Source organism: Drosophila takahashii, chromosome 2L (genome assembly GCF_030179915.1).
Source record: "Drosophila takahashii strain IR98-3 E-12201 chromosome 2L, DtakHiC1v2, whole genome shotgun sequence".
Classification (NCBI taxonomy): Eukaryota; Metazoa; Arthropoda; class Insecta; order Diptera; family Drosophilidae; genus Drosophila; species Drosophila takahashii.
The window spans coordinates 2,219,599-2,235,717 of NC_091678.1; the positions used below are offsets into that span (position 1 = coordinate 2,219,599).

General features: G+C 37.8%; 3 protein-coding genes across 10 annotated transcripts; 2 read left to right on the top strand and 1 right to left on the bottom strand.

Moving 5' to 3' along the window:
- Positions 1-1,997: 1,997 nt before the first annotated feature.
- Positions 1,998-13,496, bottom strand: Shaw (Shaker cognate w). Of its 8 annotated transcripts, XM_070218529.1 has the most exons (10): positions 13,191-13,496; positions 10,545-10,574; positions 10,354-10,480; positions 9,861-10,071; positions 9,588-9,705; positions 9,332-9,526; positions 8,793-9,011; positions 8,135-8,738; positions 7,278-7,406; positions 1,998-4,411 (listed from the first exon to the last, which is right to left on the bottom strand). In XM_070218529.1, the coding sequence occupies exons 4-10, from the start codon at positions 10,067-10,069 to the stop codon at positions 4,071-4,073; spliced, it is 1,815 nt and encodes a 604-aa protein (XP_070074630.1). In that variant the 5' UTR covers positions 10,070-10,071; positions 10,354-10,480; positions 10,545-10,574; positions 13,191-13,496; the 3' UTR covers positions 1,998-4,070. The 8 variants fall into 8 exon arrangements, 7 of the variants coding, with proteins under 7 accessions (XP_070074630.1, XP_017007164.1, XP_017007162.1 ...); XM_017151675.3 differs by lacking the exon at positions 10,354-10,480; XR_001770252.3 differs by lacking the exons at positions 10,354-10,480; positions 10,545-10,574; positions 13,191-13,496 and adding an exon at positions 5,182-5,413 and having other exon boundaries at positions 4,274-4,393; positions 9,861-10,336.
- A 427-nt stretch (positions 13,497-13,923) lies between these two features.
- Positions 13,924-14,376, top strand: LOC108064187 (accessory gland protein Acp29AB). The gene has a single exon (XM_017151593.2). It carries the CDS (start codon positions 13,924-13,926, stop codon positions 14,374-14,376), a length of 453 nt encoding a protein of 150 aa, XP_017007082.2.
- Positions 14,377-15,322: 946 nt separating this feature from the next.
- On the top strand, positions 15,323-16,045 carry LOC123003267 (accessory gland protein Acp29AB-like). The gene has a single exon (XM_044395299.1). The coding sequence runs from the start codon at positions 15,323-15,325 to the stop codon at positions 16,043-16,045; it is 723 nt and encodes a 240-aa protein (XP_044251234.1).
- Positions 16,046-16,119: the final 74 nt, after the last annotated feature.

The window sequence follows — 16,119 nt, forward strand, 5'->3', positions numbered from 1 at the left end:
AATAGCTGAGCATTACACATGTCCGAAGAGAGCAGGTTTCTCTGAGGAGATTCCCCAAAGAGAGAGCTTTTCCAGGCCCCCTCACCTCATACCAGGGAAAAGGAAAACTGGAAAACTCTGCAAATTGTCGGCAAAACGATATAGTAACCGAGTTTTTCCAGCACAACAAAAAAGCTCTCAATGATTACAACTTACACCAGAGAGAGATGGCCAGAGAAGAGTGCGAAAGAGAGAGAGAGAACGATAAAGAGAGAGGGGGCATAATTTTTGACTTGTAATTGAAATTTCATGGATTATTAGTTCACCCAGACAAAATGTGGGTGGATAGTAAAAAATTGTTTGAGCGCAAATCTCTGCTCTTCTTCCGCAAAAACAAAAACCACCAACAAACCAACGCAACCCGATTTTGGCCACCCGAAAGAACCAACTGTTGATTTTGAGGCCAGTTCAAAATAGCTTTGGTTTTAGGGCCAGGATGAGGATGAGGATGAGGGGATTTCCCCGTTTAGCATTGGAATTTTTGCTCTTTTCTTTTTTGGGGCTTACTCCGAGTTTAAGCCTTCTATCGCAACCCATTTCGTAACACCCAACCCCCTTCGAAAAAGTCTCTGGTTAATGAAGCGCTTTATTGGACCATCGCCAAGGGCCGAAAAAGAGGTGAATGGAGACCGAGACCCGATTTACACTTGGTTGGCTGAAGCTGAAGCTTCAGCTCTTTGCCGCTTTATATGGGTCTTTTGTGCCAAGTGTTGAAGGTCAGGCCCTCGGGGGCCGAGGCGATACTTCTCTTTCCGTTGTTTGGCCTTTATTGGTTCGGGTGTCTGTGCTGTTATTGCAATAGCAAATTTTGGTAATGAAATCGAAACAAACGCCGAAAGTGGCAATAAAGTGGTTCCCAAAGCGTCGAAGCGATTCGAAAGTCTTTAATAAAATACAAAGGTAAACTTATAAAAAAAAGTAGTAAATCCAAAGATTTTATATTTAATCCACATATTTTTCGCTTTGATTTTAATCCATTGAGGTTTTTACTAAATATGAATATGAAAATATTACTAACAATATTAATAACAATTGAACTTAATTTTAAAAACGTTTATTTTTTTTTTACAAGAAAATATGGGTTAAAAATAATATTTTCTGCTTGATTGAAGGTTGGATTTTTTTTATTTAATTTAAATATTTAATAGGAATCTTTGCATTTAATATTTATGTATTTTTTTATCAGTGTAAAGTACTACATAGTGGAAAACAAACTTTTAAAGCTTGAATCGATTAATTCGCTAAACAGAAATATTAATATCTTAAGCAACTGTTCTAATCTCCCAATGTCTAAAAACAATAACAGAAATTTTGTTTACTTCAATTATAAAGGCTATAAAGGGTCAAATAAAATTAATGTAAATAAAAAAGAGACAAGATGTCTTAAGACTGCGTAGAAACAAATCAATTGTGTTACTGATAAGCATTCCAGAGCACTTATAAAAGTAGGACATTATGCCGAAATATTTCAGTTTGCCATCTCAATCGGAACCTAATCGCTTGTTCTGCTCAAAAAAATAGAGTAGCACAAAATCGAAATGTCTATTTGGGGAGCACTTGCGTTATTCTTCTTAGTAAATCCAAGAATCAACTCAGATCTGAGGGAATTCGACAAAATCGGATATAAGTATTTCTACTTCGAACACTCTTCTATGGGAAATTGGTATCTGGCTGAGGAAAGGTGTCAACAAAAAGGCGGACACTTGGCGACCATAGAAAACGAAGAGGAGCTCAACGCCATCAATGAAAAACTCAGGGAAGAACTCAATAAAAACATCAGGTTCGAGTATATCTATTGGATTGGCATCAACGATTTGGAAAAGGAAGGCGATTTTGTAACATTGCCTTCAGGGAGAAAAGCACCTTATCTAAAATGGCACCGATATGAGCCCAGTTACGCCCAGTTGCACTGCGTTTAGATTTTAGTATGCGTTTAGTATTCCCATAAAAACCAAATGTTTGGTGTTCAATAGATTTCTTTATTGCATTTCTTTATTTTTTTAAATTCATATATATACTTGTTCAATTATATATATAAATGTGTATATATAATTAGTTTAATTTTCTTTGTTCATGAATTATTGAGAGAACAATTTGTTTTGTTTAGTTCAAATAGTATACAATTTGCTTAACTATACAATTAAAAAACAGTTTCGAAATCATAGAGAGAAAACGAAAACGATATAAACAATTGTTTTTATCAATTTCCTATAGCTTGCAAATATTTTTAATATTAATTTAGTTCTTATTAATGCTTTGTTCATTGTAAAAACTTAACAAATGTTTTGCAAACTTCGTTTATTTGTTGCCCATCTTCGATCTTAATGTTGCTTAAGTTTTGCATCCTTATTATTCGCTTCTTTTTTGTTCCGCTGTTTGTTTTCAGTAATTATCATGTTTGTTCTTACAAGTATGTAGGCAAAATGCTTGCTGAGAGATATATATGTATATTCAAAATGTACAAGAGAATTAGCTAATGACTTGCGCAAGTAAAATCAAAGGAAAATCGGGGAAAACAATTTGCAAACCTGTTTTGTGTTTGTTTGTTTTTTTAAACCACGCCAGTGAGTTTTTGGGGCTAAATCCACCCACTTAACCCCATAGCAATTTGTAAACTTTTTCAACAAATTCAAGTTAACTGAACGGAACTGTAAGGAATTCCCGCCGCTTCTGGATTCTTTGTTTGTTTTTCATTTATTCAGGGAGGGGTTGGCGTTGGAGTACCAAACAAAATTTAATAGAAATAATTTGCATTTTAACTGGTAGAAATTTGAAATTTTCCTTAAGGTTTCCCCAGCTTGTTGATATGTGAGCCAACTTTACAGGTTGGTTGGAAAAACATAAGAAGCGATTCCGAGTAATCCCGGCATGTAAGTGAGTGATGAGCGAAAAGTGCCAACAGTTGGAAAATTTCGTTTGTTTTTCTTCGACTTCAACTTTTGCGCCGTAAAACTTTTGTGCGTTTTCCTTGAAGAAAATCAGCACCTTTCCTATTTTTAGTTCGTCGAAAAAAAAGTTGAAGTCAACACGTGCCTGGCTTGAATGAATTTTTAAACAGTATATGTACTTTTTGATTGGTTTCTGTTTAATTAAGCTTCCCAAAGCGCGTTTGAGTTGGAGTCCCCCGTTTTATAAATATATCAAATTAAAGCTTTCAAACCGAACCGCCCCACGAGAACTGGGGCAGTCGAGTCTTTACACAACGCATAAGGAACTGGCAAACCGAGTTATAAAGCATCTAGATTTTATATACACTCCTTCGTCGATTTAATATCTAAGGCTTACGGTAGAAAATGGATCGTTAGCAAGCTTGCATTCGGTAAAAACACTTTCGTATGGTTAAAAACTTGTGGTGTTCGCCTTGTCTTGGTTAGCTCTCGATGGTAAAATGTTGTCAAGTCAAGCAATTGGATTATCTATACTTTAGCTAAGGTTATGTTTTTAGGTTCGATATTGATAGGTATGTCGTGATATGGTCAACACAAATTGCGAGTCTAGGTATTTTGCGATCGATCAGAGATGGCTGGATCGTAATTGAAATGTAAATAATTTTATAGGGTTTATAAATTTGTAATTAATGGTATTGCTTTGATTTTTAATAAACTAATTTATAATAACAGTCAAATAAGCGTAGACCTCTGAAAATCAAAGAATACTTTATATAATTCATAGCATCACAATTGATATCTGACCTTTTTCTAATATATGAATATATGATATTCATTTCGATTTCGAGTGATATGATCTATGATCCGTTTGCCATCTCTGAAACACTCCTTCATTGTTCTTAGCGAATACGTATGCGAAGGCTATGTATGATATCGAATAGATATTGCTTATATGGTAGAGCTTGAAAAAATATCGACAGATTGCTATTTCTCGATATTTAAGTTGAGTTTTCCCTTGGAAACATCGATGTAATCGAATCGAAATTGTCAAAATATCGAAAATATCGATAATTTTCAAGCTCTGTTTTATGGGGGGAGGATATGGTTATGGGAAACATAGATAGATATCAGGTGGCTTTCTTCTTAGAGGAAGGCCTTCTTGCTGGTCTCCTGTGCCGTAGTTGTGGTGGTCGAGATGCCCGAATCCTTGCCCACACTCGCCGTGGTGGACACTGCGATGGTGGGTGGTGCTGGTTGCAGTGGTGCCTTGGTGGTTCCAGTTCCTTCAATCGTCACCCCACCGGAACCGGAAATAGGACCGGAACTGGGCGGCGGTGGCGGAGGGGGCGTGGCCGCCAGGGGGGTGGGTATACGGGGCTGGAACGACGGCTTGCCCATCGCCAGGGCAGGATTCAGATCCAACATGGTCCTGGGACTCATGGCCACAATACTTGCGCCCAGCGGACCTGCGAAAAGTTGAGCAACTTTTTGTTTTAACCCCGCCACAGAAAAGGATTATCAATTTCGGTTTCGGTTTTCGGATAGGAAGCAGTAGGTGGAGTAGGTGGAGTTATACAGCCGGAAACAATAGATAGATAGTAGTGGGAAGAGAGTCCAAGGAAGAGTAAGAGAAAAACAGAGAAAGAAAAAGAGAGAGAGAGGTAAATATATTATTTTCATTAAGTCGGTTAGTCAAGCTGGAGTTTCCAAATTCGGTAAACTTTGAATTTCATTATGACAGGTGGGATTTCTTTTTTTTTTCAAAATTGCTGATGGTAATTTACTGGGTGCACTTGGTTACTACGATTTAAGAGGGGGAATAGTGGGTGGTTGGGTGGGCAAGTGTAACACGATTACAAACATCACACACAACTATGGCAACACTAATCACACTCCAAGACTCGGGTCAAAATTCGGGTCACATGCAGCATGCTCGGCAAAACAAAAACACACACATATAAGGCTAGATACAATATATCTGCAAACTACATTTGGCAAAGATTTCCGTTGGACTCAGGCAAAAAACAGGGGTGGGGTGGAGGGGGTCAAACTTTGTAGAATCAAATGCTGGGAAATCGGATTCGTGAAGGTGGCTCTAAACTCTAGAGTTTCTGCTTGCTACGAACTATAGTTTCAAAGTTTTTCAACTATTTGACACTTTTAGTTGGGAATTTTTTTTGTCGGGTTGGAAGAGAGCGAGAAAGTTGGAGGTTGTTAGGGGTAGATAATAATAGGTTTCTTAACCAACACACACCCGCCCAGCAGAGTCCGAGTTTTGGTTAGCTGATAAGTAGTTAGATGATAGATGAACGAACCGGGGATTTCTTATTTATATAACTGAGGTTTCGTTTTTTGATTTCGTTTCGATTTCGATTTTGTTGCTGAGTTTTTTCTTGTTTTTTGTGTCTTGAGCGGGCTTAACAAATTACAAAATATCTTTCTGGTTCTGTTCTGTTTTCTGTCTTAGTCGAAACTGAAGGCCATATCTGAAATACAAGAGTTCGAGATAATACAAACGTTTTTTTCACACATTTTTCAATTAATGTTACATGGCTAAGGGATCTCTGATTCGGGACTAAAAACCAAAAAAATCACAAAAATACACACGCACACACAGAGAGAGAGAGAGAAGATACGGTTACAGATCTGAATATATGTAGTATATCTTATACACTGGTAACGAAGTAACGAACGAGCCAGAACTGAGGAACAACACACGTACACGATATATAATGTATATATAGTATTATTTGTAAAGATAGGTGGAGAAATATATAGAGAGAGAGGAAAACACGTAGAAAATTACATATTGTATAGTTATATATACGATTATATAGCAGGTTGAAGTGGTAGTAGTAACAGTAGATGGCGGCAGCAGACGTCGCCGACACGAGTAAACGAGTAATCATAGTATTCATAGGCATATCAATGGCTTCCAGAATCTTGCTCTCGATCCAACGTACCACGATCTCTATCCAATATATGGTCTTTGTCCAGTCCTCTCTAATTTTCCTTCGTTTACTCATAGATCAGTTTGCCAAATTCTTATATAGAAAATATCTTCATCATCATCATCATCATCTCTCATTGCAAGTTTTCGCTTGGAAGTAATGGTTTGGGGGATTATTGGTTCTTCAGCCGGTTCTGTTGTGGTTGTTGTTTTGTGGGTCATGTTGTTGTTGTTGCTGCTGTTGCTGTTGTTGTGTTCTTTGGCTTAGAGCAGCCTGCTCTTTTTGCCATCGCGCGGTTTGCCAATCATTGTTGTATATTCATCTATTTACACAAGATTTTTGGGGTTTGGATTGGATCGTTTTATCAATGAAATTAAATTATATTAAAGTAAACAAAAGTAATTGGAGCAAAGGTATAAAAAAGAAATCAAGAAATAGAGTCCCGTATCTGGGTATCAAAATCGTTGAAGAAAGGGTATATATATTTATATATTGGTACGATACATATTCTTGTATTTTGCTGACTCAATGGAAAAAAGTACATCCTAAACTGATTGGAGGGCGATGACTTTGAATATACAAGTATGCCTTCGATAGGTGGAGAAAAAGTAAAGGGCTGCAAATAAATTATATTATGAGGAAATGACTTGAATCTTTGGCTTTATGATTGGAGTTTGGGAAATTCGTGGAGTTCTATAAGATTGCAAAGGGAAACTATTTTAGATATTTTGTAAATATTATATAAGAAGTTTCCTTAACATTCCCATCGATTTCCCACTTAGACTCCATAATTCGCCATTAAAAATTCCTTTGAATGACTTGCGTAAAATGAAAGCTAAGCTCGAATAAATGGATAAATTGGAATTGGAATAAAGAAGCCTTAAATGCATGGTAATTACAAAGAGTACATATATACACGTACACGACGAATGATATGTTATATAATGGATATAGTATAGCCGAAAAGGGGGAAGCGCACCCAAAATATGGAGACGTTGTATTTCTAGTCTCTCTTAGTATAATATCAATTACTATCAATATTCATTTGCCAGGAGAAACTGCGAGACGGCACAAAGGATAACGAGTATTTATTACTGGGTTGTGTTTTATTGCAAAGTTAATCCATTGAACTCGATTACTTTCGAACTGAGGGTGCAGCTGTGCGAGCTTTTTAGGTACAGGTTAAGAACTTGGTTGGCTTGGTTTAGCTGGTTTACTCGTTTTTTTGTACTTTTAGTGGTATATTTTTTGGGTTTTGGCGGTGCCTTTTTTGAAGCGCAGCTCGATTTTACTTGGTTTACTTTTTTTTTGCTTGGTGGCTTTAGCTTGAGGCTTGCATTTTGCTTGGTTTGTGGCAGTCGGTGTGGTGTTACTCGTTTAAGGACACACAAGGACTCACCTGACTTGGGGCTGACCAGGTCCTTCGTTTTATTGTTCATGCGACGTGGTCCAGTTCCTCCGGATCCCATGGGACCGGAATGGGGACCCGAGCCCGGGGTGCCGCAGCCACTGACACCGCCAGGGGCACCTAAAAATTTAATAAAAAGGATGAGTTTATATTGGTGCGAATGTAGAAATTATAGAGGACTTAATAGATACGCTTAAAAAAATCGTTAATATCATTAAGCAGTTTTTTCTATAAATAATTGATTTTTAGTAATAATCCACGCTTCTTCTACAATAAATTCTAATTCCATATAAATATTAATAATTCCATAATATTGTGTTTTCTTCTTGTAAACTCGCCTCATTGTTAATTTTATTATATACAATTCATGTGGTTTTTGTATACGCATCCATTGTGATTTACGATGTATTTTGAGGTTTCGGGGAAATAATCTTCATTTCAATCAATCATCAAATAAAATTTGATTGCTTTTGAAAATGATTGAAATTACTCTGAAATAATTTCACTTTAATCTTTTCATAAGCAAAATGTGTAAATTAATTGTTATCTAAAATACTAGACAGCCTTTGGAAGTGATTTAAAAACCATATTAATTTATGTGGCATCCCTAAATATATTCAATGTACCTACTGAAGGTAGTTTGACCAATGGTAGTGAGCCCGCAAATACTAGACAGCCTTTTCAAAGCCGCAGTAATTTCTGTGGTACCTACTGAAGATAGTTTTGCAAGGAATTTAAAGCCGAAGTAGTTTCCTTGGCACCCCCAAATATATTTTATGGGCAAAAGATGGCTCGACCAATGGTAGTGAAACCTCATTTCCCAACTACGGTGCTTTAGAGCCACTCACCTGGCAGTCTGGGCTGTCGCGGCTGCTCGACGGGAAGCACTCGTCTCCGCTTCTTTGGCAGTTTAGCCCTGGCTTGCGTGTGCGAGTAGTACATGGCGAAGTTGCTGACGATGACGGGCACTGGCAGTGCGATGGTTAGTACGCCGGCCAAGGCGCACAGGGCGCCCACGAACATGCCGATGTAGGTCTTGGGGGCCATGTCGCCGTAGCCCACCGTGGTCATGGTGACCAGGGCCCACCAGAGACCCAGCGGGATGCTGTTGAAGTCGTTGTGCGGATTCGGCTGGATGCGCTCCGCGTAGTAGACGAGGCTGGCGAAGATCACGATGCCCAGGACGAGGAAGAACACCAGCAGGGTCAGCTCCTTGGCCGAGGCCCGGAACGTCTGGATGAGGATCTTCAGGCCGGACGAGTGGCGCGTCAGCTTGAACAGACGCATGATGCGGATGATCGAGAAGAACTCGAGGATGTCAGCGTTCTCCAAATGCGATGCGAACCGCTGAAGCACTAGATCGATATAAAAACTAAGCGTCGCTATGTAATCTATGATGTTAACAGATGACTTGATGAATTCACACTTGTTGGGCGATGAGATAAAGCGCACCTGGAAAAGTTTAAAAAGTTATAAGGGGGTTCTTTAGGATTTCAGATTACTTACCAATATTTCAAAGGTAAACCAGGCATTGCATACGCATTCGATATAGAAGAAGGCTATGTGCGCATTGGTCTGGGTCTTGTCCAAAAACCAGCCGTTACTTCCGTTCGCAGTTTTCACCGTAATATTCCGTACGATGGGCACCCGCATATCGGGATGGGTCTTCAGGCAGAACGACAGGATCGAAATGCAGATGAAGAACACCGAAACCACGCCAATGGTCTGGAATTTAAATACGATATTTGGATAATCTTCTAATTAAAATGAAAAAGTTTATATAAAATCCAGATGATTGATGTCTTAATAAGCTTTGATATACATTCACTTAAAATAAAAATAGATGAGACGATGTATATGTATTTTCAAAGCACTTTTGTAATTATTTAGTAGATTGCTTTTAAAATGCTATTTTTATGTGGGTGTTCTTGCTACTCATTCGTGAAATTGTTGAAATTATTTATAGCTTAATTGAAAAGTGAATTTAAGTGCTTTCGTCTGACAAATAAATTTATATAATTAAAATCAGAAATCTGAAAAATCACCTTTGCGGCATTGGAACTGTAGGGTTCATCGAACAAGGACCAAATGCGCGGCTTCATCTCCTGCCACCAGGATATGGTGCCTTTGTAGTAGTCCTCCTCGAAGCCGAATTTGCGTGCCAATTCCTCTTCGGACGGTTTTTCCGTATCCAGATCGAGACGATCCAATACGGCCAGGGTTTCCTGGGTGTCGCGATGCTACAATGCATACACCATCGATTAAGTTAAATATAAAATTATAATCAAGAAGGTGACTTACCTGTGTATAGGTCATCCAACAGCAGGGCTCCACTTGGTTCGAGTCTAGGCCCCAAAACTCCAATTCCTCCTCGAACAGCGGTCCACACACATCTGTGGGATAATGCAGCTTACCGGTTCTGAAAGTTAAATATATTTTAAAATAAAATAATCAATCAGTAGGGTCCAGAAATCGTTAAAAACAATGTCTTAAAGGATGCAACATTATATTTCAAGTCGGGAAGGAAAACGTTGCATACTTTTAGACACCTTTGAAAGAGATTCGAGCTCTCACCTGTAATAGTTGAGCACTTGTGCGAAGACTCCCGGATGCCGATCAAAGAAGTACTCATTCAATATCGGATCATAGTTGGCCAGGGCCTCTGTCAGTCGCGATAATCGCGTTGCCGGAATCTTTTTCAGCGTGGCCTTGTAGGTTTCGTGCCGAATGCCACCCACATTGAGCACCACCCGGTTCTCTGAGTCCATATTGATCAGATTCATGGCTGCATGCGCATAGTGTTGCATTTTTTTAGGTATATAAGTCATTGTCTCAATCAGGAACTCAAAAGTCAATCATTTAGAATGCAATTATAAATTAAATAATATATAATAAAATCTAGATTATTAAACAAATTATTTAATTAAGATGAACTTATTGGATTCTACGTGCTTTCCCAAATTAAAAATTATTTATTTTCCGCTATTGGTGGGTGTTTCGTGTGGGCTTTGTGAATACTTTTTATGTTCTGTTGTTTTCTGGGTATTTCTTTTTTTTTCTGGCCAACCTGTATGCTTTTCGTTGTCCTTGCCCACGATTTTTCAACTTGGTCTCGTGCCACTCTCTCCTTTCACTTCTTGCGATCCACTCTTCGACACCCACGAGGGATCAGGTCTCAAGACCTCGGACCACCACTTGAAAATATTTAACCAGATGTTAGGAACACCCCCAAATGATGCTCGGTAATCAGCTACTCACTAGGTTGGGGCTGGATTGGACAACATGGCGCTGAAAGAGAGGAAGAAGTTGTTTGGATAAGTTAAAACAATTAAGTGTGTAAGCCATACAAATTATTTTACAATAACAAAGCTATTTTGAACAATTGCAAGGAAAAACTAAAGCTATTTTTGTGGTCTCCTTGAAATAATTACACATTCTCATCGGGGAGACTTATGAATGTCAGTACTGCTTATATGATCCCTTTATTTTAATGGTTCATAATTATGAGTTTATGACCTAGACACATGTGGTGAGTAAAAGTAAAAGAGTCGGTTCACAGAGGCCATTATGTACGCACGCACAACTATTTTAAGAACACAGAAATTAGAGGGTGTACATGGAAAATGTAATAATAAGGAATTTTTTGGTTTAATTAAAACGATTTATCAATTCGAAAATCGGATAAATAAAAGTAAACAATCTTCAAAAATAATATTGATGGCAATAAATATGATTGCCCCATAAACAAAATCATCCGACCTCGCCTTCGAATGTTAAGCATACAAATCATCGATTCTAAATCAATATTTTCTGTATACAAATCATCGAGAAGTTCATATGTATTTTATATCATTTCAGGTGAGGGGCACATCTTCACTCTGAAATTTTGTTTACTTTTTAGGATAAAGAATATGGATCCGTGATTCCAAGTTGAAATGATTCAGTTACTTGCTAAAGTGTGCCGGATGGAATCGGTTGAGGTAAGTTTTTACCCGTTCCTCTAATTGATGTATGCATCCGATGATTCAATGCCTGGATTCACTTTATTTAGCGAGTACTTCTACGCCGCATAAATATTCAAAATCAACAAATTCAACGCCCGAACTAAGACCATTTATTTGGAAAATAGGCAATGATATTCGCTTCGATTGAATTGACCCATTAGCAGCTCGTGAAGCGCATCCCACTTGCGATTATTTAAATTTTTTCCCAGATCTAACTAAATATAGTACAACCGTATCATCAATAACGTCATCAATTTTTGGAGAGTGGCACGAAGACTATATTGTAGAAGGTATATAACAAAATAAAACAAAAAGGAGCTGAACGTAACGGAATAATGAAATTGCTTTTCGTGATTTGCACAAAAGGCAAATATTTGTTCTTAAACAATATTTAGTTTTGGCGCTGCATTGTTTACACTCTCGCACGCACAGATACAAATGTATCTAAATACGGGCTGGCACAGCATAGGTCGGGAAAATAGTAAACGAATAACGGGAGAATAGTAAACGAATTAAAACGAATAAGTTAAATTAGAAAAATAAAGTTTTTAATATTGAAGGTTTTTTAAATATACCTTTATTAAACAAATTTAATTAAAGTTTTTTGAAGGAAAACTGTGGAGTTTTTTAAATCATTTATAAAGTTGCCTAAAAGTAGGCAGTGAAAAAATACCTTGAAATTTAAATGAATCCTGGGTTATTCCGGATATATTGTTGCATACTTTTAGACACCTTTTTAAGTGATTTCAAAATAAAAGTTTTTAGTTGGACAATGGTAGTTAATACTATGATATTAAATAAATATTTTAATATCAATAGGATATTCTTGCTCTCACTTTCTTACACATATCTTTATGACAAGTAAGTGTATTTTCATGAGACCTTCTTAGGCAAACAGCACTATTTTTTTGCCGCACAACTGTTTGTACATCATGTACACAAAGTGAGCAACAGCGTCCTGTCCGTCTGCCTTTTCTGGTCCAACTGTCTGCCCGTCCCTGTCTATCCCTGTCTGTCCGTCCAGGCTGTTCTTTTTCTGTTGTCGATTCTCATCATTGTCCATTGGATGTTTACTCGCAGCAGCCGGCTGCCCCTCAATTTCGATTCTAGATTTTTGAATCAGCGCCATAAAAATACAAAACAACTCACACACAATTTTCATGAGGCTTTATAAACAAAACAAACAAGCCAAACACACGCTGAGGGCAGTTTTCCTGTCCGTGTCCGGGAAAAGTGGTGGAATTCAGTTGCAATTAATGCTAATGATTATGTTATACACACTGCCGTGCTGCCGAAACTCTGGCTTAATATTCATGGGTTTAAAGTGTACATAGGTAGGTGGTATATGCATATTTAACCGCATTATTTATTCACTTCTAATGAGCGGGGTCCTAGGAGCACACAGAACCAGAAGTATTTAAAATGAGTTTCGGCTTTTTTCTTCTTCCTTTCCCTGTATATATTTTTTTATGCCGAATTTCCTTTCCCCCGCAGAAAGAACATTACACGCAAGTAGAGTAGTTAGAAGGTGGCTTAACTGCCTCTCGGGGGGGCTTGGAAAATGGTAAAAATGGAAAACGGGGGTGCACACACAGTAGGTCAGGAGTGTTTTGTAAGTAGCGTGTTTTTGTTGTGGTATGAAGTTGCCTGCCTGCCTCGGTTAACTTGGCGTATACTTGATATACACACACATAGCAGCAGGACCTACACGTGTGTGTTGTCGTCGCGCACGCATCGATTTTTCCGTTTTCGGTGTATCACAAACTTCCTTATTGTCCGCTGATATATATGGATTGACTTTAAAGCGATAAAGCGGAGTAAATATCCTTGTCCTGTCCAGATATATACCTATTCCTATCCCTATCCATATATCCCCATCCCGCCTTCTCCGATTTCTCACCTATTCTCTCATCCTGCGGCCTCGTTGCGCTCTGCCCGTAAACATAGTTCCAATTAACTGCGATTTTTCGGGGACTCGGGACTCGCAGGAAAACCAATGTTTTGGGGCTCGTTGAAAATTGTGGAACACTATAGATGGGGGAGAACTAAACTGTGGACTAATTCACTACTAAACTACACTCGTTTTCTTTTTGGGGGTGTGCGCCTCCTTCCTCTATTTTTCTTTCTTTCCGGGGAGTTGGCCGTCCGTTCTCTTCTCGCGCTCTTTCGTTCCGAACCGTTCGAGGCGATTTTACAAACTGAAAAGGAATCCGAACAAACCGAATCAACACCGATGGCATTTTCACTCTCCGTTCTCTCTGGAGGGATGTTGATATTGTTCTTAATCTCATCGCCTTTTGCTCAATATTAAGTGCATGCGCAGTGTCTTTCTTCGTTCGCAATTTTCTTTTGCCCTGACATTCGCTTGATTGTTGCGACAAAATGCAACACTGCGTATGAGTGATGTGGAAAATATTTTAATAATTTAAAAATCAATTTAAAAATTTATTGGCTTTGAAAATTTAAAAAAAATATAAGAAATATGATATTGATATTTTAAGAAAATATTATTAAAAACCCTCCTTATTTTTGGTTGTTTTACAAATTTGAGGAACATAGTCTCCCAGGACTTTGTGGATAAACTGATTAGGACGGAGGCTCATCTGACTAACCTAGAAAATAAACTGCAATCTATGCAGTCCAAGTTGGACACCCAACTTACAGAAATTAAGAAAACCCTATCTACACTCGATAGAAATTGCATACCTCCTGTTTTCGAGCGAATCGGCGAAAGATACTTTTACATCCAAGAAGATGTCAAGCTAAACTGGACTGATGCTGCGGACGCCTGTCGTCGAATTGGTGGACATTTGGCATCTGTTCAAAGTAGAGAGGAGTTCGACGCCATCGCTGCGAAGCTTGAGGATTCGGAGAAATACTTTCTGGGCATCAACGATCGGGAGGTAATGGGTAAATTTGTGTCCGAAGCCTCCGGAAGGCGAGCTGCCTTTTTCAAGTGGTATCCTAGTGAACCTAGGTCTACAAATGATCGAGAGCACTGCCTTGCTATTAAAGAGCGCTTTATGTTTCTTAACAATTGTACTTATAAGAAGAAATTCATATGTCAAGCAGATGACAAAATATAATACAAAATATATATACAAAAAAAAACAAGATGTGTTCTTAATGTTCGTAATGAAATCTTAGAAATTTATTGGAATGAAAAGAAATGGTGCCAATCTACAAATGATCGAGAGCACTGCCTTGCTATTAAAGAGCGCTTTATGTTTCTTAACAATTGTACTTATAAGAAGAAATTCATATGTCAAGCAGATGACAAAATATAATACAAAATATATATACAAAAAAAAACAAGATGTGTTCTTAATGTTCGTAATGAAATCTTAGAAATTTATTGGAATGAAAAGAAATGGTGCCAATCTACAAATGATCGAGAGCACTGCCTTGCTATTAAAGAGCGCTTTATGTTTCTTAACAATTGTACTTATAAGAAGAAATTCATATGTCAAGCAGATGACAAAATATAATACAAAATATATATACAAAAAAAAACAAGATGTGTTCTTAATGTTCGTAATGAAATCTTAGAAATTTATTGGAATGAAAAGAAATGGTGCCAATCTTAAGCAGACTTCCATATAAACTGAAAATTCTCTTATCAATTGGTTCTTTTTATATTAATTTTGATATTGATTTTTGATATAATTGATTTTCATATTTTAAAATTTGGAATTTAATATTTCAAACAATTATATGACAGATTTAATTCTTAAACATACAACATACATACCTTGTGAGTTTGACTTTCCCATTAGTTGTACTTGTATAAAATAGGAAATACCAAGAAGATTGAAATCTTAGATTTTTATGCTTTCCAAGAACTATAACACAGTCATTCCAATTATAACATGTAAAATACCAAGTTGATTACAAATAAATTATTTTTCTTAATCACGAGCATAAAATCCCAGCCTATGAGTGATAACAGAAACGTATAAAAGCGGACGCTTGAGACCAAATATTTTAGTTCCCTCCTCGAGCTGAGCTAATCTTTTAGAAAATATAACCAAAATGTATAAGCTCACAGGCATTCTGATACTCGCGATAATTACTGGGAATATAAACGGATCTCAAGGAGGACCAGTGAAAAGCCCCGAGGACTTGGAAACCCACTGTAAAGGAAAGGCCTTTACCATGTTGGGAACAGTACTGGACAACCTAGTCGCCAACCAGGATTGCGATGAGCGGGATGAGCTGGAATCCCTGCCAGAAGCTATAGCCAACGCAACGGTTTCTGTGGGATGCGAAAATCTCACAGTTCCAAAGGATTTCACAGAATCAGCGCGCTGGATGGAGAATGCAATAACCCACTTGGAAAGTCAACTAGCAGACCTAATGGTATTACTAAAACTAAGAATGACCTATGAGAAAGTCAATTCGAGATATTTCTATTTCGGACACGATGTTTCGAAAAACTGGACGGAGGCTGAAAGCTTTTGTGCCGAAAAAGGCGGACATTTGGCCACGTTCCAAGACGAAAAAGAGCTTATCGCAGTTACGGCCAAACTGAATCCCGATACTCGATACTGGACGGCGGTCAACGATATAGCCAAAAAGGGGGAGTTCAAATATCTAGACACCGGCTTGCCAGTTTCCTATTTGAAGTGGTCACCAGGGGAACCCGATGATTGGAACGAAGAAATGCACTGCGTTGTATTGTTCCATGGTAGCATGAGGGTCAACCAATGTTATCATGAAAGACGTGTCATTTGTCAAGCCGACAACGAAATTTAATTTAAAAAAAAAAGAGTTTTAATACAGAAAATGTAAACATAATAATAATAAAACTTAATATTCATTGTTAAAAT